This window comes from Rana temporaria, chromosome 7 (assembly GCF_905171775.1).
Source record: "Rana temporaria chromosome 7, aRanTem1.1, whole genome shotgun sequence".
In the NCBI taxonomy this organism is placed as follows: domain Eukaryota; kingdom Metazoa; phylum Chordata; class Amphibia; order Anura; family Ranidae; genus Rana; species Rana temporaria.
The window spans coordinates 34,650,389-34,676,995 of NC_053495.1; the positions used below are offsets into that span (position 1 = coordinate 34,650,389).

At 41.7% G+C, this 26,607-nt stretch overlaps 1 protein-coding gene across 1 annotated transcript in view; it reads right to left on the minus strand.

Moving 5' to 3' along the window:
• Window positions 1–26,607, minus strand: part of SUCLG2 (succinate-CoA ligase GDP-forming subunit beta) — a 297,736-nt gene that overhangs the window by 222,550 nt on the left and 48,579 nt on the right. The window contains exon 2 of the mRNA XM_040359196.1: window positions 23,652–23,793. Coding sequence (XP_040215130.1) covers window positions 23,652–23,793 — 142 coding nt within the window. The remainder of the gene's footprint in view (window positions 1–23,651; window positions 23,794–26,607) is intronic.

Consider the following 26,607-nt stretch of genomic DNA (forward strand, 5'->3'; position numbering starts at 1 on the left):
CAAAACCTAACTTTTCCTGAAAAATTAAAGGGGACCAATCATTAGATAAACTTTTTGAGTGTTTGAATGCAAAGTAATGTGTAATTGGCAATTGCAACACTTCCCGGTATTTATTATCTCTTAGGCCCCATGTACACTGAATGCTTTTGCTCCAGGGGGGAATATGTAGCTTAAAAAAAAAAAAGGCACCTAAAGCTGCGTTTTGCATGCACGTTAATGTGCATTTTAATGCATTATTTTGGGGAGGAAACGCATGAACGTACCTAAACACATCTAGCATTAACAGGTGTTGATGTGCATTAGGCTTTTTTCTGCCCAAAGGCTCCTGTTCTGAACACACACACACACACACACACACACGCGATTTATTTATTTTTTGCTTCCAAATGCTCCTGCCTCTATATGCCTGTAAACGCCAGCGTGTGCATGGACAACTGGCTAACAGAGGGGCATTTAGAGGCATAAAAAGAAAAAAGTCAAACCGTTGTATAAACAGCATTTTAAATATCTAATGTGTATGAGGCATAACAAAGACCTAAATATAGTCGGCAACTACAATCCATAAGAAAAATGTATTGGCACATGTAGGAAAACAAAAAAAGTAAGACGCCTTGGTCACTGAATCAACAAAGATGACTCTTCCATGAAGACCATATTTGTACAAGTATCTCTTTATAGTGGAATAGTGTACCACAACTCCAGTGTCTGCCAGATCTTTCTGGAGGGATTGTGCAGTCAAACGTGGGTTTTGAATTGCTTTTCTCACAATCCTGCGAGCTGTTCTGTCTGATATTTTTCTTGGTCTTCCAGATCTTGCTTTAACTTCCACTGTTCCTGATGACTTCCATTTCTAAATTACATTCCCAACAGAGGATATTGACATCTGAAAACGCTTTGCTATCTTCTGATAGCCTTCTCCAGTTTTGTGAGCGTCAACTATTTTCACTTTCAGTTTTCTAGACAACTGCTTAGAAGAACCCATGGTGCTGATTGTTGGGGCAAGGTCAGATGAGTCTGGGCATTTAAAACCTTTGAGATTGACATCACCTGGTCTTCCCAGACGATGATTGAGAACAATCCATGGACACTGGCAGGTCTCAGCTTTGCAAAGGGGGCAGTGCATGCTATAAATTCTGCAGGGTGCCCAAACTTTTGCAGACGCCATTTTTTTGTTTTCTGTAATTTTGAAAGTGTAAATGATGGAAATAAAATTGAACTTTTTTTTACATATTTTAAGAATGTCGAATCTGTAATTTGATGCCTTTTTGGGATTTTTCCATCTTTCCTTGGCTTCGTTATGCACATTAATACAAATTTTTACCTGGGGTGCCCAAACTTTTGATCCCCACTGTGTGTGTGTGTGTGTGTGTGTGTGTGTGTGTGTGTGTGTGTGTGTGTGTGTGTGTGTGTGTGTGTGTGTGTGTGTGTGTATATAAAAAAATCGGTATATATTATTTTGTTGCATATTTAATCAAAGCACATTAGCAGACTTGCAAAGTTATTGAAAAGTCCCCTTTAGGCATGGCCTTTCCCTTCCAAGCCTGCCTATTGATTAATGAGCCATTTTTCAAATTTAAGGGACTCATCAGATGGAAGATGGAAAGGGCAAGATCAAGTTTGACTATTGCAAAAAGGATAACCCTGGCCTAGAATTTCAGCTGTTCCTATAGCACTGGATCATTTTGCGGTATAGTAGTTACCGAAGGGAACATCTGCTTACAATTTTTTGTCTTCATTATTTCCTCAGTTTGAACTTCCAATGTTTGCGACAAGTTAACTTTCAGCAAAGCTCTGTAGTCACCCACGCATCTCAAACACAAAGCTAAAAGGGAATTTCCCCCTAGGGATCTCAAGCGGAAAGCATTGTTGTTGCTCCCCTTACAGGTAAAGGCTAATCATTTAGATCTACAAGAAAACTATGGTAAATAAAAAAAAAAACAGTGGATGTTTATACCATCAGCTAATCAATTAGGTAATGATTAGGCCACATCCTTTAGGAGTAACTATTGCACTGCAGTAAAAAAAAATTAGGACTGCTGAAAAACATTTAAAATCCTCTTAATTTTCCTGCATTTAGTGTCCATCATGTGTCCAAGGATGCTAGTAGAATCTCTTAAAGGGGAGCTACAGTCTCCTACAAAAAAATGTAATAGAATGTCATTTACCTGTCCAGGGATCCAGCGATGGCCTCACCCGTGCCAATTCTTCAATCAGCTTTGGGTGCAAGCGCTGTCATCTTGGGTAAAGGAAACAGGCAGTGAAGCTTTCTGGCTTCACAGCTAGTTTCCTACTGCACATGCACGAGCCGCACCACGCTTTGTCCTGAAGTCTTCTGGGACCTGTGTGTCCCAAAAGGCTGCGGGGGGGACAGGGGGAAGGAGGAGGGGTCAGACATCCTTGTAGATCCTCACAGTGATCTGCCCCAGAAGTGGGAGAGGTACCTGTCAAAACCAGGTACCCCAAAAAAGTGCCAAATGTGGCAGTGGAGGGGGGGTTGGAGGATGCAAACAAGCGGAACATCCCCTTTTGGGTGAAGTTTAGCTTTAAGGCAGCGTGAACACGGATTTTCTCATTTGAAAGAAAAAAAAAAAAAAACAATGCCTAGGCATTTGAAAAAGTCATATGAAGCTTAGGGATGCATTAAAGACACCATGTCAGGTCCCACAGCCAATGTAAAAAAAAAAAAAAAAAGGAGGACACAGAAGGGCGCCAACACCTAATGCATTACCGTAAATTATATTAACACAAAAAAAAAAAAGCTTGCTCATCAAGGAAAAAATAAACATGAAGCGTTGTCATTATACTATCATGGTTCAGTGTAGTGTCAAGCAACCCAACTCAAGCATCCCCATGTCGGCAAGCTGGCGCATTTCAGGGGACACACCCCTCTTCCTCAGAGCCTCAGCGGCCTAAATAAATGCAATTTGCACTCTGCTATGTCCTGCAGGGACGTAGGGTTTGAAGGATGGGACCACTGGGTTATGGCAGACAGAAGCATCTGACACTCCCAAGAAGTGTTAAATGCATATGAGTCCAATAGAGGCTGCAGTGTGGAACCCAAGGGAACGCAAGTGACACAGGATGCTGAAGAGCATAAGAACTCTTCTACTGCAGAGTGACATTCACATTTACTTAGAGACTCAACAGTTTCTTTAACAATCCACGTTTTCAAAATGTAGATTTATACCCCAAATTAAATATATAAAAATAACTGACCAAAACCTAACAGTATAGAAGATACCTGGGTGTTACAGAGGCAGCTTGGGAGTAGATTGCACACCTTCCCCTAGTGCACTTGATTGTAAAAAAAAAAAAAAATGACAGTTGATACAGCTACAAAAGAATAACTGATATATTCCCTTTGGCTTCCCCCCAAGTGTAACATCTTTCTTGGAGTTCTCTTAGCTATGTGCTCAAGCTCTCTCTGTTGAAAATGAATCTGCAACCATCAACTTGATAAACTGAGTTTGGGTGACCTTAAAGGAGAAGAACAGCCAAAGCTCATTTGGCTGTACTTCTCCTGCGGATCACAGGGGTGCAGTTCAATCTGTACTCCTGTGACCCCTTTTCAGCTGACAGCAATCTGAAGACTGCTGTCAGCTGACGTCACAGAGCCGATCCAGGCTCGGGAAAGATCGTGACCATATGGTCAGGATCCACCCACATGCTAGGACTAGCTCAGCCTCTCAGTGTGCCGCTGAGACCCTGAGCCAGCCACTCCGGTGGTCGGGGCAGAGCTGAGAGCCTGTGACTGACAGTGACCAGCTCTCTGCTCAGGGATCTCTGAGAACCGAGTGATTGGTGTTGTTTGATCGCTTGGTTCTCAGTGTTGGACTGATGCTACATCCGCCTAGGTAAGTATGATTTTTTTTTTTTTAACACCGGGTGTATAGACCTATAAATAAATGCTGCAACACTAAAATGATGGGAAGCCATAGTTGTAGACCAAAGTACAAGGTGCACCCATGACAAAGAATTCATAGTGCATTATGGAGGAAATAAATAGTAAAAAAAAAAAAAGCGCAGCGGAAGCTGCTTCCTTTCAGTATCTCTCCCCGAGTGAAACTTACTACACATATGTTTGCACAGGGAGCCAAGCGAAGGGGTGATTTATAGTTATGAATCATTGTAGCTTAAGTTCTTGAGCTCTGTAAACAAGTTTTTTTTTTTAGCAAAAAAAAGTTGAGGATAAGCCCAAAAGCTTCACTTGCTTCCTGGATATAAGAATACAAAATATTCTTGGGAGATATTTCATATTTACTTGCCCAAAATATATATTTAAAATTCTGACCAAAATGAAGACTATCTGCAAAAATCCACCATACATTCATTTTATTGCCTTTCCCTGCTTTATTCAGCACTTTTTTTCCCATTAAACACCTATGTTGCTTTTCTACCAAGGAACAACCTAGGTACAAGCCCACAAACATTGTACAACATTAGTCAAACAAACATAATGAACTGTTAGAGAAAAACACAGTATAACATCACACGTCTTGTATAAAATAAACCTTCACTGATAAGCTCAGACTCGTATTAAATAAATGTTAGACCTGCCGTTGCAATCGATATATTGACTCAATAGCACCGACTAACGACAAAACTTCTTACCTCAAGGGCAACAGAACAACAAGTAATTTGATTTCGGAGTTCCATTCCCAGCTCCTCCGATTAGATTTTTTTTTTTTTAACCACTGGTCCATTTTGCCACCAATTCTTATTAGATTACATATCAGATTTTAAGAAAAAGAACAAATAATTTTCATTTTTTTCGATATTTATTTCTTCATCGTTGAAATTCCCTAACGGGATTAGGATGGAATGTTCTTTAGCAGAAAATGTAATTCTGCTTGCTATGATATGGCTCTACTCTCTTAGGTACCGTCTACAAAAATTGCAAAGGGCATAATGGATTTTTTATGGAAATCACCTAGCCAGAGTACAAATTGAGTTACTACAGACAAATGTTAGCTATCCGAGGGCTTTAAAACGCAGGATAAAATTATGTTCCAATCACGCTTTCCTCGGCCCCGTTTGGTGGTAGCAAATTCTTCATACAAAGGAATTAGACAATGGTTCATTGAGCCATTAAAAGCCTAAAGACGTGGACTGGGTAATTTTTTCTCGTTAAACCTTTTCAGTTCAATGGAAGGTGCAAATCGGTAAAAGAATCACAGCTGACTATACATTATGTGAACAGATTGCTGCGCTAATCAGACATTAGCTCAAGATATAAAAGCCTGCTATTCAGCGTTCGTCCCTAATCCCTGCAGACACGACCCTACTGTTATGCTTTGTTCATGATATGTGCACAACACGCAAAACAGCAGTGTTCAGGTTTTGCCTAAAATTGAAAGAAGAGCACAGCGGTGTGAGCAAAGGATGGCCACAGACAAACAGAGATGTTCGTGAAGTAATGTCTTCCAAAATCAAAGAAAAGTCAAGGGGGTCTTCAAGGGCAGCCTCTTGGTATTGACATACACTTATAAAAGTACATCAAAGCGTCTTAAAAAGTATATCACATTTTATTATACAAAATTAAAAGCATATGCAACTCCCAGTACATAAATTCATCAAAACATAAAGGAGTTATTGTCAAGTGTAGAAGTTCAATAACACGTTTTGCGGTTTAACACAGCTTCTTATGATAGTCATATTCACTTGTAACAGCTATCCAATAGAGCAGTGGTCATCAACCCTGTCCTCAGGGCCCACTAACAGGCCAGGTTTTATGTATTACCTTGGGGAGATGCAGACTAGAATACTGCAATCACTGAGCAGCAAATTATATCACCTGTCATGTATTTCAGTTATCTTGCAAACCTGGCCTGTTAGTGGGCCCTGAGGACAGGGTTGAAGACCACTGCAATAGAGGATCTCCTAATTAAAAACAAGTGGTGTCAAGGGAGAAAGTCCAATCATATCAGGCTGCAGGGGGGCATCAACAGGGACCAGAGAGCGGGGGGGAAAGAGGGTTGGGCCAACACAGCTCACGTATAGGCTAAGACATTAAACACCTGCCTCCAGGTTGGTATTCAGTTAAATCAGAATTCCTCCTTCCAGGCGTTGTCATCAAAAGCCTAAGTTCAATAACATCTACAAAATGGGTCAGCTAGGTAGATCAACCAAGGCATAGGAACCCAGCATCCTGCTCCCCCTGACATATGAAGCCTCAACAGGCCAAGCTTTGTCCATCAGGTCTTAACCTCACACCTCACCAGTTATCTGAACATCAATGACTTCCAATGATTTAAGACATGGAAACAAGGCTAAGCAACCCAACTATGCACAAAAAACATAGGGACTGGGGTGCAGAAAAATAGCAGCAAGTACTCTGAACTGATTAGTCCTAATTTGAGTTATTTGGCTGCAACAAAAGGCAGTTTGTTCGCCAAAGGGCTGAAGAGCAGTACGATAACGAGTGTCTGCAGGAAACAGTGCAGCATGATGGAGGTTGCATTTCTGCAAATAGAGTTGGAGATTTGGTCAGGATCAATGGTGTCAATGCTGAGAAATACAGGCAGACAGATACTTATCTATCATGCTATACCCCCAGGAAGGTGTGAGATTGTCCCCAAATTTATTCTGCAGCAGATGACCCCAATCATACAGCCAATGTCATTAAGAACTACCTTCAGCATAAAACTAAATAAGGAGCCCTGGAAGTGATGGTTTGGCCCGGATTAATGGTTCTCTCAATGCTGAGAAATACAGGCACATACTAATCCTCATGCCATGCCCCAAATGTATTCTGCAGCAGGACAATGACCCCAAATATATAGCCAGTACAGGGGGTCCTGGAAGTGATAGTTTGGTCCCCACAGAGCCCTGATCTCAACATCATTGAGCTTGCCTGGGATTGCACAAAGACAGAAGGATTTGAGGCCGTCTACATTCACAGAAAATCTGTCGCTAGTTCTCCAAGATGTTTGGAATCACCTACTTGCCGAGTTCCTTCAAAAATTATGTGCAAGAGTGCCTATAAGAATTGATGCAGTTTTGAAGGCAAAAGGATAATCACCACAAATATTGATTTGGATTTCTCTTCGGTTAAATGATAGAAAAACTATTAACACATCTATTTCTGAATGCATTCTTAAAGTGGTTGTAAACCCAACCACACAACTTGCACCTACAGGTAAGCCTAGATTAAGGCTTACCTGTAGGTGCAAGAAAGATCTCCTTAACCTACATGGTTAAGGAGACACAGTTGCAAGAAAAAGTATGTCAACCCTTTTGGAATGATATGGATTTCTGCACAAATTGGTCATAAAATTTGATCTGATCTTCTTCTAAGTCACAAACAATAGACAAGCACAGTCTGCTTAAACTAATAACACACAAATAATTAAATGTTACCATGTTTTTATTGAACACACCATGTAAACATTCACAGTGCAGATGGAAAAAGTATGTGAACCCTTGGATTTAATAACTGGTTGAACCTTCTTTGGCTGCAATAACTTCAACCAAACGTTTCCTGTAGTTGCAGATCAGACGTGCACAACGGTCAGGAGTAATTCTTGACCATTCCTCTTTACAGAACTGTTTCAGTTTAGCGATATTCTTGGGATGTCTGGTGTGAATCGCTTTCTTGAGGTCATGCCACAGCATCTCAAATCGGGCTGAGGTCAGGACTCTGACTGGGCCACTCCAGAAGGCGTATTTTCATCTGTTTAAGCCATTCTGTTTTACTTCTATGCTTTGGTGTTGCAAAAGGACAACGACCCAATCTTCTGTTGAGCTTCAGCTGGTGGACAGATGGCCTTAAGTTCTCCTGCAAAATGTCTTGATAAACTTGGGAATTCATTTTTCCTTCGATGATAGCAATTCGTCCAGGCCCTGACGCAGCAAAGCAGCCCCAAACCATGATGCCCCCACCACCATACTTTACAGTTGGGATGAGGTTTTGATGTTGGTGTGCTGTGCCTTTCTCCACACATAGTGTTGTGTGTTTCTTCCAAACAACTCAACTTTGGTTTCATCTGTCCAGAGAATATTTTGCCAGTACTGCTGTGGAACATCCAGGTGCTCTTGTGCAAACTGTAAAACGTGCAGCAATGTTTTTTTGGACGGCAGTGGCTTCCTCTGTGGTATCCTCCCATGAAATCCATTATTGTTTAGTATTTTACGCATCGTAGATTCGCTAACAGGGATGTTAGCATATGACAGAGACTTTTGTAATTCTTTAGCGGACACTCTAGGATTCTTCTTCACCTCATTGAGCAGTCTGCGCTGTGCTCTTGCAGTCATCTTTACAGGACGGCCACTCCTAGGGAGAGTAGCAGCGGTGCTAAACTTTCTCCATTTATAGACAATTTGTCTTACAGTGGACTGGTGAACAGCAAGGCTTTTGGAGATACTTTTATAACCCGTCCCAGCTTTATGCAAGTCAACAATTCTTAATCGCAGGTCTTCTGAGAGCTCTTTTGTGTGAAGCATCATTCACATCAGGCAATGCTTCTTGTGAAAAGCAAACCCAGAACTGGTGTGTGTTTTTTATAGGGCAGGGCAGCTGTAACCAACACCCCCAATCTCATCTCATTGATTGGACTTCAGTTGGCTGACACCTCACTCCAATTAGCTTTTGAAAAATGTCATTAGTCTAGGCGTTCACATACTTTTTCCACCTGTACTGTGAATGTTTACATGGTGTGTTCAATAAAAACATGGTAACATTTAATTGTGTGTTATTAGTTTAAGCAGACTGTGATTGTCTATTGTTGTGACTTAGATGAAGATCAGATCCCATTTTATGACCAATTTGTGCAGAAATCCATATCATTCCAAAGGGTTCGCATAATTTTTCTTGCAACTGTATTTTCAGAAAACACTGCACCAATGTCTACAGTGCATGCTCGCCATAGACAACGGCGCAGGCGCACTGAGCGTGCCAGTCTCCTGAATGGTAAAATGTGACATCATCGCCGCTCCGGCCAATCACATTGCCGGAGCGGCAATACCCGAAAGGCACTCGGAAGAAAGATGGCGGCAGAGGGGAACGAGGAGCGCTTCAATCTCAGGTAAGTGCCACATAATGAGCTAGTATGCTATGCATACTAGCTCATTATGCCTTTTTCTTACATGTTTTTTTTTTTTTTTTTACAGTAAACATTTTTTGGGGTTTACTTCCAATTTAATTCACTGCATTTTAACACCCGCCTAAAACTTTTGCACAGTACTGTACATGCAAGAGTATTCATTTACAATTGAAAAGCATTAGGAATGGTGAAAACGTTTAAATCTGAAGACTCAGCTCTGACTTCTTTGATGGTTTGATCTGTCAGGCACAATGTTAGCTTTCTAAAAAGAAGCAATTGTTTCTTCAGAAACTCTAGGGACTTGGTCTATTTTAAACATTCCCTAACCATAATGTCTAGAATTAGGAAGGCAGAGAATCCCCAGAGTTGTAGAAGCCTCACAACAGTTGCTGCAGTATTTAGACGTGAATATCTGGATCTACGGAATCCATACAGGGCTGTTCTATGAGTGAGAGACCACCACTTTTCTACAGTCTACTTTTTCTCTTTTTTTTTTTTAGAGGTAAACAGAATGTCCTATGTTTGCATGTTTTTAGCAGTAGTCAGTCATGCTGTAGAAGCACACCCCACTCAAACTTTGGACAGAGTTATAAAACCCTATTGAAGCCTCACTATTTTTTATTTTTTTAGCAGCGCACTGTTCTACAGCTCCGGTCTTGTACGGTCCCAGGCCAAGCTGTCTGTGGTGGCTTGAGTGTGCAGGAAAGGAAGCCGATAATGGAAGCCCCATAGTAAGTCTATGGGTGATGTCACTTTCCAGACATTTCACAGCCATTGACGGTTCTCACCTGCACACAGCGGGCGCCGCTGGAGATCAACCAGTGCGGCTGCAAAACGGGCAAGTATAGGAATGTTTTTCTTTACTGTGTTGGATAGATTAAGCCTCGTACACACAATCAGATTTTCCGACGGAAATTGTGTGATGGTAGGCTTTTGTCGGAAAATCTGACCACTGACAATTGTTTTGTTCCGACAACAAATGTTGGATAGCATGCTTTAAAAATTACCGACAACAAATGTGTACTGTCTGATTATTTGATCGTGTGTAAAAAAAAAATCGAAAGTACAAACGAGTATGCTCTGAAGCAATGCCAACCATAACACAACATTAGCAGAAGTTGCCCAAAGGGAGGCCCTAAAGAGATGGAAAAAAAACGTTGTTTCGTGTTTGTTGGCCAACAATTCTTTGCCGTTTGTATGCAAGACAAATTCCTGGCCATCGCCCTTCGAACAAAAGTCCTATACTTTCTCCGTGGAAAATTTGATCATGTCTACGAGGCTTTAGTCTTCGATTGTGGCAGAGAGTAGGTTTAGTGCAATATTTGACCGACTTTCACTTCAATGGTAAATGTGATGGTGGGTGAAAAGTAGGTAGAGTGATTACCACCTCATTTACTGCAACTGTAAAAAAAATTCTCATAGTCATGATTTGCTGAAATTGTATTATATTTAGCGGTCCTTGTAGTCCATTTGTATCAGTACTATTCATCCCTACAGTAGGTGGCCGCGATATTGTGTCAATCTGGCCGCTGCTAGCGGCCAGATTGACACCTGCAGGCCCCTTGGCAGAAGCCAGCGCCGAGCTGGCTCGCTCATCTGGAAAGGAAAATGTGATTTTTTCCTTTCCCAATGAGCAACAAGGCATTGCTTTTAGAGCTGGGCGATTTTGGCCCCAAAAATAATCTGCGATTTTTAAAATAAAAACTCGATTCACGATTCGAATTGAGTTTTTTTTTCTGATGGACACTGTGCTGGTCCAAAGTTTTTAGGCGGGGCTGCGGCTTCGGCGATCCGCCGCGATCCTGGGAAAAGGACGTGGACTAGGTCGAAGCCGTGGCCTCGCCTAAAAAATCCTGCCTGCAGCTCGCCGCGATCCTGGGAAAAGGCCGCAAGCACCTAGTCCGCGGAGCGCCGGTCCTATGGAGAAAAAAAAAAATCGATTTGGTCAAAATCTGTATTGATTTGCCCTCGCAACTCGATTCAAAACAATATTTTCCCCAGCCCTAATTGCTTTACATTGAGCGACAATGTCCCCTCCATAGAGGGGGAACATTGTTGCTTCTTTCTCGCGCTCGCTGCAATAGGAAAATGTGTTTCCTATTGCAGCGAGCGTGAGATGTTCAGCCTGCAGCGCCGAGCACCAGAGCGATGTGATCGCACTGGATACACAATCTTGGGCGCAGGTATTGTATTTGTAAAGTCTCTCTTTCTTTAGGGTGAGCAACCACATTATTTTGAGTAGTCTTTTAGCGCAATGATACCTTTTTATATACATGCACTATATTGTCAAAAGTATTAGAATATCTGTCTTTACACGCACATGAACTTTAATGCCATTCCAGTCTTAGTGCCTGACCTCACAAATACGCTTCTGGAAAAATGATCAAACATTCCCATAGACATACTCCCAAACCTTGCGGACGGCCTTCCCAAAAGAGTTGAAGCAGCAAAGGGTCGGCCAACTCAATATGGAACCCTACAGACTAAGACTGGGATGCCAATAAAGTTCATTTGCGTGTAAAGGCAGGTGTCCCAATACTTTTTGACAATATACTGCACATATTGTAAGTTTGCATCAGTCCCTGGCCTCAAGGAGCTTACAATCTAGGGTCTCACATTCATACACACACACATACTAACAGGGCTACTGTTAGAAATCACGGGGCGCCATACAGTCAATTCTTCAGTTATGAATAAAAACAGTGAGCGATTGGTACCAATTACTCATTGTGTTCATTCAGGAAAGGAAGGGGCTGGTAAATATGACATATTTACCGGACCCTTTCCCTACTCTCTATCCTAAAGGATCCCATTGTATTCCTTCAGCTGTCATCGGGAAGGAGAGCAGGGAAGCCAGCAGCACTTCAGGGATAGGGAGACACACAGAGGAGTGCGGACAGCAGGGGAAACGTGTGGTGCATGGGGAGGGCGATCAGCGTAAAGGGGGGCCCACACCTGAATCACCCCGCTGCCTGGGCTCCTCTGCTGGCCCGGGCCCCATACAGGACGACTTGCGGTACCCCCTTATCCATGGCCCTGCATACTAAGGCCAGTTTAGACAGGATCCAATTAACCTACTAGCACGTCTTTGGAGTGGAGTGTTGGAGGAGTACCCAAAGAAAACCCACACAGGCACAGGGAGAACATGCAGACTCCAGGCAGGTAGCGTCATGGTTGGGATTCAAACCGATGACCCTAGTAATGCTAGGCAGAAGTGCTTTAGCCACTGTGCTGCCCATTGGATTATAATGCAAGTGGCTAGCTTCAGGCAATCTGATTGGTTGCTGTACTACTTTTTTTTGTTATAAGCAGTGAAAAAAAATTGACGTTTTTTCATGACTCTTGTCCATTTAATTAAATTATGTGCTGAAATTATGTGCTGAAGTACCCATGAAGGGTAACGATGCTAGATCTCCAAGTGGCCATGGGATCAGAGGACTTCTGGCTGTGCCAAGGCAATTTGGCGTCTTCGTACAGATTGCATTTCAAGAACACCTAAACAATGACGCATGTACTTCATTCTACAAAAGCGCCATTTAAAAAAGATAAAAGACGCCCTCTATACATTTTACTTTCTAAGTGTGCAGCTGGCAAAACAGAAAATCTCTTTAATTTCAGACTCCTTGTCTTCCTGTTCATATGAGGGCATTTTTTTCCCCCCGCAGACTGCATATAGAGGAAACTCTGGCTAATATTTACCTCTTTTAAGTCGTATTTATTGTGCAGTTTGGCGAAATGTTCTTCGTGGAAAACCAGTCCATTAAGACACAAAGCTCCTCCGTAACAATGCACACTTTGCTGTAAAGTGTTCTGCTAAAATTAGGTCTTTTAGAAGTGACTGCGTCTTTACTTTCCCGCTGCTATAAATTGTATTATGTATAATTGCACCTTTTCTTCCATTCTGTTAAGCATATGTGAAGAGCAAGTGTGCAGAATACCAGCATTGTTTTCTGGTATTCTATAGACTATGAGCAGGAGAAAAAAAAAAGAAAAAGTATGTGTATATATAGATATACTGTATATATATTTTATATTGCATTTAAATGATGCATGTACCTACGGACACATCGTGAGCAAGGCCAATGGGTTTTGTTTAGCAAAAATGTTGGGAAAAGTGTGTATGATGCACATAGGAGATGCTGAGGAATCTCTAAGGGGTACCACCAAGTACATTCTTTACAGGCTTCAATGAAATCCTTTCCACTCTGTGTAATGACTTGTATTTTCTGAGTGCTGAATGCAGGGGCAGAGAAGGGCATCTAAATTAATAAGGGTCATGGAAGACTTCGGCTAAAAGGAAAGGTTAACCGAACTGAGCTTATTCACCCCAGAGAACAGGCCATTATCATCACCTTGTATAAATATAAAAATGGTCCATACAGAAAATGAAGTAGCAAATGGTTCCTAAAGTGGCCCTTGCATCAGTTTTATTTTTTATGCATGTAAATAAAAGCCTAAAAAATAAAATAAAAAAACGGAATCAGCACAAGGCACATTACTTACTAATAATCCAATGTGTCCCTTGTGCTGCTGGCTCCTGAATTCATTGAAATCCTCCTTCTCAGAAACCCCCTCTACCCCAACAAACCTTTGATGTGACAGGGCTGAAGAAAGCCGATGGACCAGTGGGAGGCAATCATCAAAAGTTCCAACTATGCTCGCCCATTCCACCCCTGCCTCTATTCATAGAAGCTGTAACACAAGTCCCGCTACAAATCCAAGGGAGAACGAAGATTTGTAGTCCAAGGACCATAGCTATGGAACTCTCTACCCACAAAAATCCGCATGGAGGAAAACCATCGAGCCTTCAGGAAAAAACTTAAGACCCATCTCTTCTGAAGGATCAGGACATCACTGGATGGAAACAAGCGCCTAGAGGGGATTTAGTTCGCATTTGTAGCGCTATACAAGTTATCCACTCACTCACATAACACACCTGTAGTGGAAACGTATTCTTACATTGGAAATGTCTAGGGCTGCAACCAACGATTATTTTCATAATCGATTAGTGGGCCGATTATGGTTTCGATTAATCGGATAATAGCCTTCAAAAAAAAAAAATAGCATTTAAAAAAAATGTTGGGCCAATTTGTTGTTGGGCAGATTACAAAACACAAATTGCCGCAAAAACACATTACATGCTTTTCTGCAGCTACTCCACTGAAGTATATTGAACCAAAAAAAACAAAATCGCACCGTTTTGCGCTAAAAAGTCCTTGCCCTTTCCAAATACACAGCAGCTGAAAAAAAAAAAAATCATGAATGTGAACGTGTCCCATCGGAAAATATATAACTGAACTATAGTGTGTTTCTGCAAAAAGCACCAAAAAACAGAGGTGTGAACCCAGGCCTGAGATGTTTAGTAACATTATGGGGTTAAAAAAAAAAAAAAGATCAAATAATTGCTACTGTAAGGGGTTCATCATTTACTGTGGGACAGTGAAAGTAATATTTACAGTAGCGATTTGCTTTTTTGTACTATAAAGGGTTAATTTTTTTTTTTAACCCCATTATGTTACTGGCCGATTAATCGAGTTTGAAAATTGTAATCGATTAATTTCATAATCGATTGTCGATTAATCGATTAGTTCTTTCGGCCCTAGAAATGTCCAAAAATATCCCTCTCTAAAGTTAAGCTTTAAAGCAGGGCTCGAAAAATCCCAGGCGCCAGGTAGCCATACGACTAGATATTGTGTCCTGGCGCCTGGGCTTTTGTCAGCCCATTAAAAAGAGAAAAAACCCAGTCGACAATATATAGGATACAACTCATGTATAGTAGTGAAGTCTGTAAATGTCAATGGCTTTTCTATTACACTGTAAGGGGCGGAGTCGTATTTTGAAGACCAATGGCATGGAACGCCACAGCCACTCTCTGGGAAAATGTCTGCTGCATTGGAGACAAAGCTGTACCATGTGTGTGTGTCTTCTAGTGGGCCGATGGCAGGTACACAGACATCTGTATGAGCGTACTTTTCACAAAAGGACACACATGGCAAACATGTCCCGTTTACTATTATCAATGAAAGTAGGGATGCACCAATTAATCGGACACCGAAAATGAATTGGACAAAAATAGGGTTATTGGCATTTTGCAGAAAGAAAATGAGTCCATTTCGGTTTTGGTTATCGGCCAAGTGCATCCTGAATGTTTGGTTTCAGTCCAGAATTTTCAATTTAGTGCACCACTAATTGAAAGTGAGAGTAAAACAAAAAAAAATAAAAAAATCACAAATTGTGGTTGTCGCCAGAAAAGTAATAAAAAAAAAGACACACTAGTTCTGGTGACCCCAAGGAATTCCCTTAATTTGCAGGGATTTTCACTCACTTCCTGTTTGGCTATGGGACAGGAAGTGAAGGGAAATCTCCGCAATGGAACCCAGATGGTGGAAAAAATCTGACAGTTAGTACAAGTTATAACTCCTTTACTTCAAAATGAAAATAAAAAGGTTTTGCCTATAGTTCTACTTTAAGACTTTTATGAGGTTTTAGTGATTGGGTTTAGATCTATTCTAACATTTCTTGTTTATCATGCTGCTATAACCTTAAGAAAACGATTCTTCTGTGAATAAAGCCTCACTGTTAAGCATCACGTCTCCCAACGCCAAGAAAAAAAAAAAAGAAGAAGCTTCATTACAAAGCCAACTGCCATAAAGCACAGACATTCCTCAAAATGACTAGCACAAAAAGCCTCACTCTAAATTTAAATACCAATTATGAACTGAAGAGTGTTTAATTTAAGCCATTATGGCAAACTTTTTTCTTTTCTTTATTTCGGTAACGATTCCTAGTCAGACCGCAGTCTATTAGTCTCGTGAAATGTGAACACGTTCTGACGGCTCCGTGGCTCCCAAATGTTATTTTTTCTTGCTTCGCTCTCCGGTAGGTGTGTTTACAGCGTTCTAAGAAATGGGAGATGCAGAACAATAAGTCAGAGGAACATTAGTGTCTCACATCTAAAATGAGATTTTGATTTGTGGTACTCCTGTCTATTATGCTCATTACTGTAAATCTAGACGGTATGGGGTCATTTTGGAAAAAGTAGGAACGGTTATGAAACAGCGGCGGCATAAAAAAAAAAAAAAAAAAAACACAATGCTGCGTACGGGATTGTGCCTATGAGAAGCTCGTTATTTCACAATGAAAGCCAACGTTCCCGTTTACTGCCAAGACCTAATGATACGATACAAGCTCTGCTAAAAGGAAAGGGGGACCTAAAAATTGGAACCAATCACAGAAGAATGTAAAAGATGAAAAGGTTCTTAAAAACAACTTTTCTATGCTGATAGAATAAGCATGGAGTAAGTGAAGTCACAACTTCTGATCTGTGTACTTATTCTAGGGCAGTGAATCATTGCGAATCCACCAGGATCAGCATGGCAGTCAAGATGTCAACAATGGCGGTCTACTGTTTCTCTTAGTAGAGGCATCCTTTAGGGAAAAGCTACAAACAAACAGCTAAATGCAGATGAAATATACAGTGCATCCGAAAAGTATTCACAGCGCTTCACTTTTTCCACATTTTGTTAGGTTACAGCCATTATAAAATGGATTGAATTCATTATTTTGCTGTACATAAGTATTCATAGTCTTTGCCATGACATTCAAATTTGAGTTTAGGTGCATCCTGTTTCCACGGATCCTCCTTGAAGTGTTTCTACAACGTGATTGGAGTCCACTAGTGGTAAATTCAGTTGATAGGACATGATTTGGAGAGGCACACACTTGTCCATATAAGGTCTCACAGTTACCAGTGCATGTCGGAGCACAAACCAAGCCATGAAGTCCAGGGGATTGTCTGTAGACCTCCGAGACAGGATTGTATCAAGGCATAGATCTGGGGAAGGGTACAGAAAAGGTCTGCAGCATTGAAGGTCCCAATGAGCACAGTGGCCTCCATCATCCGTAAATGGAAGAAGTTTGGAACCACTAGGAGTCTTCCTAGAGCGGGCCGCCCGGCTAAACTGAGCGATCCGGGGAGAAGGGCCTTAGTCAGGGTGGTGATCACAGGTGGTTACTCCAACAGAACTCCTGCGTTTCTCTTTGGAGAGAGAACCTTCCAGAAGAACAACAAACTCTGCAGCACTTCACCAATCAGACCTGTATGGTAGTGGCCAGACGGAAGCCACTGCTCAGTAAAAAGGCACACAACAGCCCACCTGAGTGTTTACCAAAAAGGTACCTGAAGGACTCTCAGACCAAGAGAAATAAAATTCTCTGATCTAATGAAACAAAGATTGAACTCTTTGGCCTGAATGGCAAGCATCGTGTCTGGCAGAAACCAGGCACCGCTTATCACCTGGCCAATACCATCCCTACAATGAAGCATGGTGGGGGCATCTAAAGTTTTAAGTGCATCTAAGGGCAGCACAGTGGCTAAGTGGTTAGCCTAGAAGCACTAGGGTCATTGGTTCGAATTCCAACCAAGGCACTAACTGCAGAGTCTCCCACAGTTCAAAAGACATGCTTGGAGGTTTATGGTCTCCTGTCTAAATTTGCTTTATGAATGCGAGTTAGAGACTCAGACCTTAGATGATAAACTCCTTGAGGGAAGGGACTGATGTGAATGTTCAATAATATGTAAAGTTCTGAGTAAATTGACAAAGCTTTACAAGTACCTGTAATAAATAAAATACCCTGAAAAATAAACCATTTATCTAATAGCAGTGCACCAATATGTGAGAGTACCTAGAGCCTCATAGCTGTATATGTGCAACGTGAGATCAAAGGCACTGCTGCCTCTGACTGCTAGTCTCATGAGATTTGGTCATATCACTACTGTACTGCTCACGGTTCTCCTTGCATGACACTCTGACATGAGGAAGCAAATACCTGCTTCTACCTAGATTTCTGCCTTCACACAGAGATGATCACATGCCTGATGGAGTCCTGTGTGGCCCAAAAGTGATTGTTAAAATAACGTTGTTGAATGCTATTTGAAGATCCACAGTGTGTTGGTTATATGTGTTCTAACCTTGCCTCTAAACAAAGACAGTGCAGAACAAGACATGGTAAGTAATAGGGAGAGATGAACTGCTAGGAGACTAGAGGCAATGCTGGTAACTAGTCATTTGCCCTCTACCTGCATTTTTTTCAGACACACTTAAACAGCGTTTCTTTTAAAACCTTTTGTTTGACTTCAGATACACTTTGAAGTAAATGATAAGGCAGAAAAATTTGAAAGCACCAGACAGGAAACCTGGAAATTATGTCTTGCCAGATTCATCTTTAAAGGGGTTGTAAAGGTTTGTTTTTTATATTCTAAATAGATTCCTTTAAGCTAGTGCATTGTTGGTTCACTTACCTTTTCCTTTGATTTCCCTTCTAAATGTTTTTTTTCTTTGTCTGAATTTCTCACTTCCTGTTCCTTCTCAGTAAGCTGTTCTGGCTGACTAACCCCCAGACAAAACGGCTCAGATGATGGGGGCAAGCTTACTGAGGAGAAACAGGAAGTGAGAAATTCAGACAAAGACAAAAAAAAATTAGAAGGGAAATTGAAGGAAAAAGGTAAGTGAACCAACAATGCACTAGCTTAAAGGAACCTATTTAGAAAATAAAAAACAAACCTTTACAACCCCTTTAAGAGTTATTTTAGTTTTTGGTAGAAGATGCATTGAATCCCCCAAATCTATATGAGCGGACTGACCCTTTAAACAAAACCCCTTTTCAAAGCCGCAACCTGGTTTCTATCCCATTTGCTGTAACAGAGAAGTGTGTTAAATATTAACTATTTTAAAAGGAATTTCTTTCCAAATCCATAAAAAAAGTTTTCATGGCTCAAAATAATATCCCCATAAAAATCATTCAAAGCCTCATGTAACAAAAGGCAACAAAGCAGCGATCATTAAATGTAAATGTTTTGGCCCAAAAAAGAACCCCAGCGGATAACAAAGAACCATAAAGCATAACAAAAACGACTTTTTATAGCGCCATTTCCAACACGTTAGCAGGCATTGTAAAGCTGGGTAATGCAGCAATCAACAACCAAAGCCAGCCCTTAACCCATCCCTGTTCAGCTGGTAGCAACGAGGAGGACCTGTACTGCAAGACCTCTTTGTGACCCATTATCACCAATATATTGCAATGGAAATCCCTAGTGATTGTAAAGGCTTAAATGTTAATTGTTTAAAAAACAACAAATGTGTTATACGTATCAAAAACATTGCACAGAGCAGCCCCACTCCTCATATTTTAGGGTCCCCTGCCAGTGTTCCTGGCCCCTCCCCCTTGCTGGGTGCCCCCATAGCAAGCCCATTGAACAGTTTTTTTTTTCAGATTTTAAATGCAACCTCCCAGCAACAGCTCTTGCCCCTTTAAGGTCTTGACTCCTCTGGCTCCTAATGCACTCCTAGAATTAAATTTATTGAAGAGTAAGGCTTCCCCACAATAATTTTGACATACAATATGGACATACCAAGGACAGGTCAAAACCAAAGTCCAAGAGACACGGACAAAATGTCTGGGCATCTACCCAAAACTTAAAGGATCACTAAAGGAATTTTTTTTTAGCTAAATAGCTTCCTTTACCTTACTGCAGTACTGGTTTCATGTCCTCATTGTTCGTTTTTGCTTTGAAGTAGCTGTAATTCTGCTGCGATCTCCACACTTCCTGCTTGTCTGGCTCCTTATGAAAAAACTCATGGGAGCTTCTCACTGTGGTCTAAGCTGTGTGTCTAAAACTCCTCAGAACCAATCAGATTCATTTTAAAAACAAAACACTGCCCTGGATTTGTTTGTTTTTGTTCTGTGGGTCTCTTTACTTCACATAAACATGAAACCAGTTTAAAACTGAAAGTGAAACTAGAGGCACATTATATGATAGAATTTAATCTATTTGTAATCATTTGTAAAAGGAATCAGTTAACTTTTATGTCTCTATACCCTGTAAACAGTCATTTCAGCAAAAAAAAAAAAAAAAATTCCTTTAGTGACCCTTTAATATATAACTAGCCCTTTCATTCTTCAGAAAAATATATTTTGTTGAAGTACAAATAAATTCATCCAGAAAGTATTTCTACGTAATAATAAATGAAGAATGTGAAAAAATTAAAAAAAGAAGAAGATGTACTTGTGTGATATTTTCCATTGTCCCCAGATAAGCAACCGAGTACCGACGTACCTAAAACAATCTGAACCCTAGGATGCCATTTGAAATGCGTGAGCAACCAATATGTCCGCTCAATGAACAGAAAACAACCACTGGACCACAAACCTTTACTCATACACCACAGGAGGCCTGGATGACTGTGTTTAAAGGAGGATGTTTCAAGGATACTCTCTGAATTTGTGAATGTTTACTTACGTTCAATAAGATGGCCTGGCACTTCTCTTATTCTATAGAAAGTGTTACTGTAGTATTGACAAAGTATAAGGCAAGAATTGTTTTACACTCTCAAAATTCTTCTTGTAACTCGCACATAATCCCGCAGGACCCCCAGGTCCTCCTAATCCACAACCCACCCATCCCTGACTTCATTGCCCTCACACCTCCTAAATGTGGCCCTTCTTTGGAAAGACTGGGATTCTCCTAAAACATCAATAGTGGAATATGTGCTGAAAGTGGATAAGGTAAATTTCTGTTTCAATGGGATTTTTTTATTTAACATATAAAATGGTTGTACAGTGTTTAAAGAGGTAAGGTGGATCACAAGGCATAATAATATATACAAAATTTGCAATATAGAACACATTCCTAATATTGCATCAAAATAATGTACGACAAAGGGTACCAAGGGTTATAATGAGAACAGAAATGGAATAGCATCAAAGCCGAACTGGTCGGCAGGGGGGAGCTGGGGTGGCTTGGTCAGGACTGACCAGGGGAGGAGAGCCTATGGTGGGGCACAGACCCAAGCATACACTCAGAGAGGGGGGGCCTTCTGCACCCTGTGCTCATCCCGCATTTTGGTAGGAAAACGCCAGGGACTTTTTACTCCTCTTCACCAGGAAGCCTTTAGGCATGTCTGCAGCAGAAGCGGTGCAGTTATTTTACAAGGCATCAGAGCGACCTGGAGGGCAATTCACCCTTGGCCCAGTCTGCCCCTGAATCGAACATTGGGTGTCCTACGTGTGGATGTTTCTGCGTTATGCAAAACTAGGAGTTTCGTTTTTTACATTTTAGAATGCGGTTCCTTAAGTTTGTGCATACTTTTAAAGGGTGCCTTGACTGAAAAAAAGTTAAGAAACACTGCCTTAGAAGACCTCACACTTTAGAAATACAGATATGGGGCCAGATTCACGTATCTGGGCGCATCTTTGTGCGGGCGTAGCGTATCCTATTTACGCTACGCTGCCGCAACTTAGACAGGCAAGTGCAGTATTCACAAAGCACTTGCTCCATAAGTTGCGGCGGCGTAGTGTAAATTGGCCGGTGTAAGGCCGCCTAATACAAAGTAGGCTGGTAGGGGGCGTGTTGTATGGAAATGAATCGTGACCCCACGTAAATGACGCGCCTCACGAACGGCGCATGCTCAGAATCACGTCGCAAATACTCCCTAAGATACATCGGCTCAATGTTTTGTCGACGTGAACGTAACCTACGCCCATCCCCATTCAGGTACGACTTACGTAAACAACGTAAAATACGACGCTGTTCCGACGTCCGTACCTTAACATGACTTACCCCTGCTTTATCAGGGGTAAAGTTACGCCGGTCGTACGCCTTATGTAAACAGCGTATATGAATACGCCGGGCGCAAGTACGTTCGTGAATCGGCGTATCTAGCTCATTTGCATATTTATAATGGGAACGCGGAATGCGTCCAGCGTAACTATGCTCCCAGGATACGCCGGCGTAGGCAAGTTACGTCGGACGGCTGAAGCCATGTTTTTGGACGTAACTCGCTTTGTGAATCGGCGTAAAGATGCGACGGCGCACATTTGAAATTACGGCGGCGTATCTGGAGATACGCCGGCGTACATCGTTTATGAATCTGCTCAAGGCATCAGAGTGTCTAGGCACAACAGGAATTTGAAACAAAAGAAACTTTGTCAGGGTACTGCTCTGGCACAATTAACATTTCTATAAGATAACAAATCTTCAATTTTTGAGTTGAGGTACACAGTTTTGTGTAGGCAAGACAGCTTAGGTAGGAGCTGTAAATGAGATTTATGCAGAACAGAGGTATGTAGGAGGGATATTCTAAAATGGACACCATATGTCAGATTCTCAGGCCAACTGTTTCTCTATGAAGAAATAAATCTGAAAATAGCTGTGATAAATAAAGCATATTAAAGCATTCTATAAGTTGCATCAAACAGATGAATACGTTATTTCACAAATGGCGGTGTAAATAGAGCTATTCCATGACATAGTATACACAAGCCGTTCTCATGAGTGCTGGGAAGCCGCTAGCTCTCTTATTAGGTCCCGCAAGACTCTGCAGCTTGGCTGTTAATTTGCACTAAAATCATGCTACTGTAACAATACAAACAGCAGATAAATGGGGACTAGCGCAAATGGACGAGTCATCTATTACTTACCACTTATTATGTTTTCTTAGCATATTTAATTACACCGCAACCTTAAGGAGTAGATTACTCTAAGAGACCATGTACAAGCTCCATTTACAGGGACCGTATAGCTTTTCAAGGTTTAGGATATTTATACAAAAGAGATTTAACTAGACATCTTTTAGCATGTTTTATATTTAAACCTTATTTTTGTGCATACTCTGTAATCACATATTGTATGCAGATGTCGACAGCCATGTTTGCACACTACATACCCAGACTACGCTTCCTACTTTGCATGTACCATGTCAATTATCACCTGGCCAAACCAGTCATGCCCGCCCATATTTTTCTGGACTGACAGCATTACCTTGACTGCTGGAACCCTCCTGCTGTGAGCTGCAGTGTCTGGGAGGGGAGTGTGTGAGACATGAACAAAGGAAGATTTGGATCAGGTAAACAAGGTACAGAAAATGTTTTCCTACTTTATGAGACTTGTGTATCACCTAGCGATATGATTTTTTTTTTAAAGTGCTCACTGAAACTACACTATGTTTGCACCTTGACATGTAAACTGCATGTCAAGGGCGGACTTTTTGGGCACACCCACATAGTTAAAGTAAATGAAAAGGCTCACCAACTGATTAGAATTTAGCATTGCATATACCGTATTTATCGGCGTATACCACGCACTTTTTTCCTCTTAAAATAAAGGGAAAATCGTGGGTGCGCGATATACGCCGATACCTGCTTACCGTGCTGTGTTTGAACCTTGCCGCCGACATATACCGAGCGCAGTACACTCGGGTACACTCGGCCAGGCTCGGCTCCCCTCGCGGTCACACCCTGTGCCGCCTCCTATGCGAGAGGAGACAAGCGTGGCCGAGCGTGCCCGAGTGTACTGCGCTCGGCGGCAGTCAAACAGCGCGGGAAGCGGGGATCTGCTCAGAAACAGCGCGGGAGAAGCAGGGAGGACACCACCGAGGCTGCAGACAGACGACAAGGCCGCCGATGGACACCGATGGACGCCGGGCAAGACACCAACAAGGGGCATTCAAACTAAGTATTTTATTTTTTCCTCAAATTTCCCTTCTAGGTTGGGGGTGCGCGCTTTACCCCGATAAATACGGCACGTAAATCTGAAACATTAGTCACACATACTTAGTCTTTTGGCAGCTTCTAGGGCTTCGGTGGCATTATCGGCAACAAAGAATCTCTGGACGGTGACGCCATTATCAGCCATCAGTTTTTTGCTCTGATATTCCTGCAGATTAAGCCATCTTCTTGAAGTCACCTGGGCACCCTAGTGGAAAAAAAAAAGCAACATGTGAGTATATAAAGTTTTACCAAACTCAGGACCCTGCATTCACTATATACGGTTCTCCACAATACACAGAACATGAAAATGCAATTATTTTAGTAAATATAAACCGCTAAATGTCTTTTCTCAGTAAGATATAGCAGTGTTGTGACTTCTATTAGTGTCTGGTTAAAGCTTGTAGGAGTTTTCATTCTACTCTGACTGTCCTATGAGGATGCATGACTCCTGACCCTTTGTCTGGACAGTGCCGAATGGCCCTGTGATGATCACATGCACCCTGCAAAGAAAAAAAAAAATCTCTCTTGCAATACACACCAAACGGAGTATGTGAAGAATGACTCCAAAGACTAAGTCTTATAAGGAGATGGATTGGGGACAGTGGAAAAAAGGGGAGGATCAAACATCCTTTTTCCTTTACTGCATATACAAAAACAGATACACTGGGCACATAGCATTAAGGAAGAAAGGCGAGTGCCTGAAAATAAAATAGTTATTTCTTGAGGAGGGGAGGGGTTGGGCGCTGACACAGCTGACAGGCAGAGAGAGAGGGGGGGGAGAAGACTGCAGGCTGCAGATGGCAGAGGCACATAAACTGACCACGGTGTCGGGGCTCAGCATCCATGAGAAACCGTGGTCAGTTTACAGAGGGGAGGGCAGAACCAGGCAGGATCAGCCAGGTATTTTAGATGATAAAGTGGGCCAAGGGACACAGCACAAGCACTGTGCTGTTATTCATGCTTTAAAGGAACAGGATAATTTGTTAAAGCGTTTTTTACCCAAAAATAAAACTTTAAATCCATTCTATGCATTGAGGTAAAAAAAAAAAAAAAAAAAAACTTCTGCTTGCAGAAATCACTCAGCTCCCTCTTATATTCACCTGAGACTGATCACAATTAAGTGATGTGCATGAGGACGGATGCTCTCTCCCTCATTGGCTCAAACACAGCAGCAAAAGCCACTGGCTCCTGCTGCTGTCAATCACAGACAGTGAGGAGGGCAGTGGGGGGCAGGGCCAAGCCATGTCCTGTGTGTCTATGGATACACAGAGCCAGCTCGGGAGTGAGCACGAGAAACCCTATAGCAAGCGGCTTTCTAAGAAGGCAAATTGGCGGAGGGTGAGAAACCAGGAGTGCCAGCAGGTGAGCCGAGAAGGATCAAGACTGCTCCGTGCAAAACCCCTGCACAAAGCAGGCAAGTATAACATGTTTGTTATTATTTTTTTTAAATGTTCCTTTGCAATCACTTTAAAAGTGATCTTAGCACCCTGCTCTTCCCCTCTTTCTGTATAATTGCTCTGTGTTCACATTAGGGCCGAAACAACTAATCGATTAATCGACAACTTATTCGATTATGAAAATAGTTGTCAACTATTTTCATAATCGATTAATCGGCCAGTTGATTAGTTGGCCTGCATATAGAATGCATTATTTGTTTACATAACAGGAAATACAGTGCAGCACACATACAGCTCAGTACACCATCCATACATGTCACTAAGTGCCTGAGAATTTGTGAATGTGAAAGTGTGAGGAGCAATGTCTCATGGGACATGTAGTCCTGGGCAGGAAGTGAGTGGTTCTAAAGGCAGAAGTTTTTTTTACCTTGCTATAGCGGGCGCTCTATACTATACTTTGCAGCTTGCTATTGAGGCACTCTGAAGGCAGGAGGAGCCAGAAGCATCGGTGAGGGACCCCAGAAGTGGAGGATCTGGGCTGCTCTGTGCAAAACCATTACACAGAGCAAACAATAATCGGCCAACTAATCGATTATGAAAATAATAGTTAGTTGCAGCCCTAGTTCACATTAGGGAATAGAAGGCTGAGAGGTTGACAGTCTGCCAAGGCAATGCTGGGAGGGGAAGTAGAATGAGCTGAGCTGCTAAAAACAAAAAGCAAAAGTATCTTTGCTGTAAATTTGAGGATGAATTGCTACAGAACGCTTGCAGCTACAGAGTTCAAGTGATGGCCTGTTTTGCAGTTAATTTATACTTAAAGCGGTTGTAAACCGCATAAACTTTTTTTTTTTTTTTTTTTTTAAAAAACCTGCAAGGCAAAAGGCATAATCAGCTAGTATGCACCGCATACTGGCTGATTATGAAATACTTACTTCGGAACGAGGTGAAGAACACTTACCTGGTTCACGCCGAGCGAGGTGTCATCTTGCTCCGGTGTGTCTTCCGGGTATCGCCGCTCCAGCGCTGTGATTGGCTGGAGCGGCGATGACGTCACTCCCGCGCGGGAGATTTAAATTCGGCAAGGTCCGGCGGCTGCCGGTCCTTTCGCCGTGGATTCCCCCTGCGCATGCGGCGCATTGCGAGGGGAATATCTCCTAAACCGTACAGGTTTAGGAGATATTCTTGATACCTACAGGTAAGCCTTATTATAGGCTTACCTGTAGGTAAAAGTTAAAATAGGGGGTTTCCAACCAATTTAAATGTGTTAAATAGTAGAAAGCCCATAGCCTAGCCATAGTCCTACTTTAATAATTATTAAAGTATATACACTGTATATATATTCACTCATGAGCTTTCATATCATAATCTCTTATAAAATAAAACCTGATAAATGGATTCATGGTTTACAATTTTTTTTTTTTTATATTTTCTATCGGATATCACACGTCAGAAACCAGTTTCAAAACCAAAATCAAACCAATTCAAAGTGAACTCGCTGGTTTTATTGCAAAGAAAAGATTTTAAATCTTTTTTAAGCAAGCAGTAAGATAGATTTCTTTACCAACTTGCTCTTCTTTCCTTTAAATTGTTCAAGCGAGAAAAACTGCTAAAAAAATAAAAAT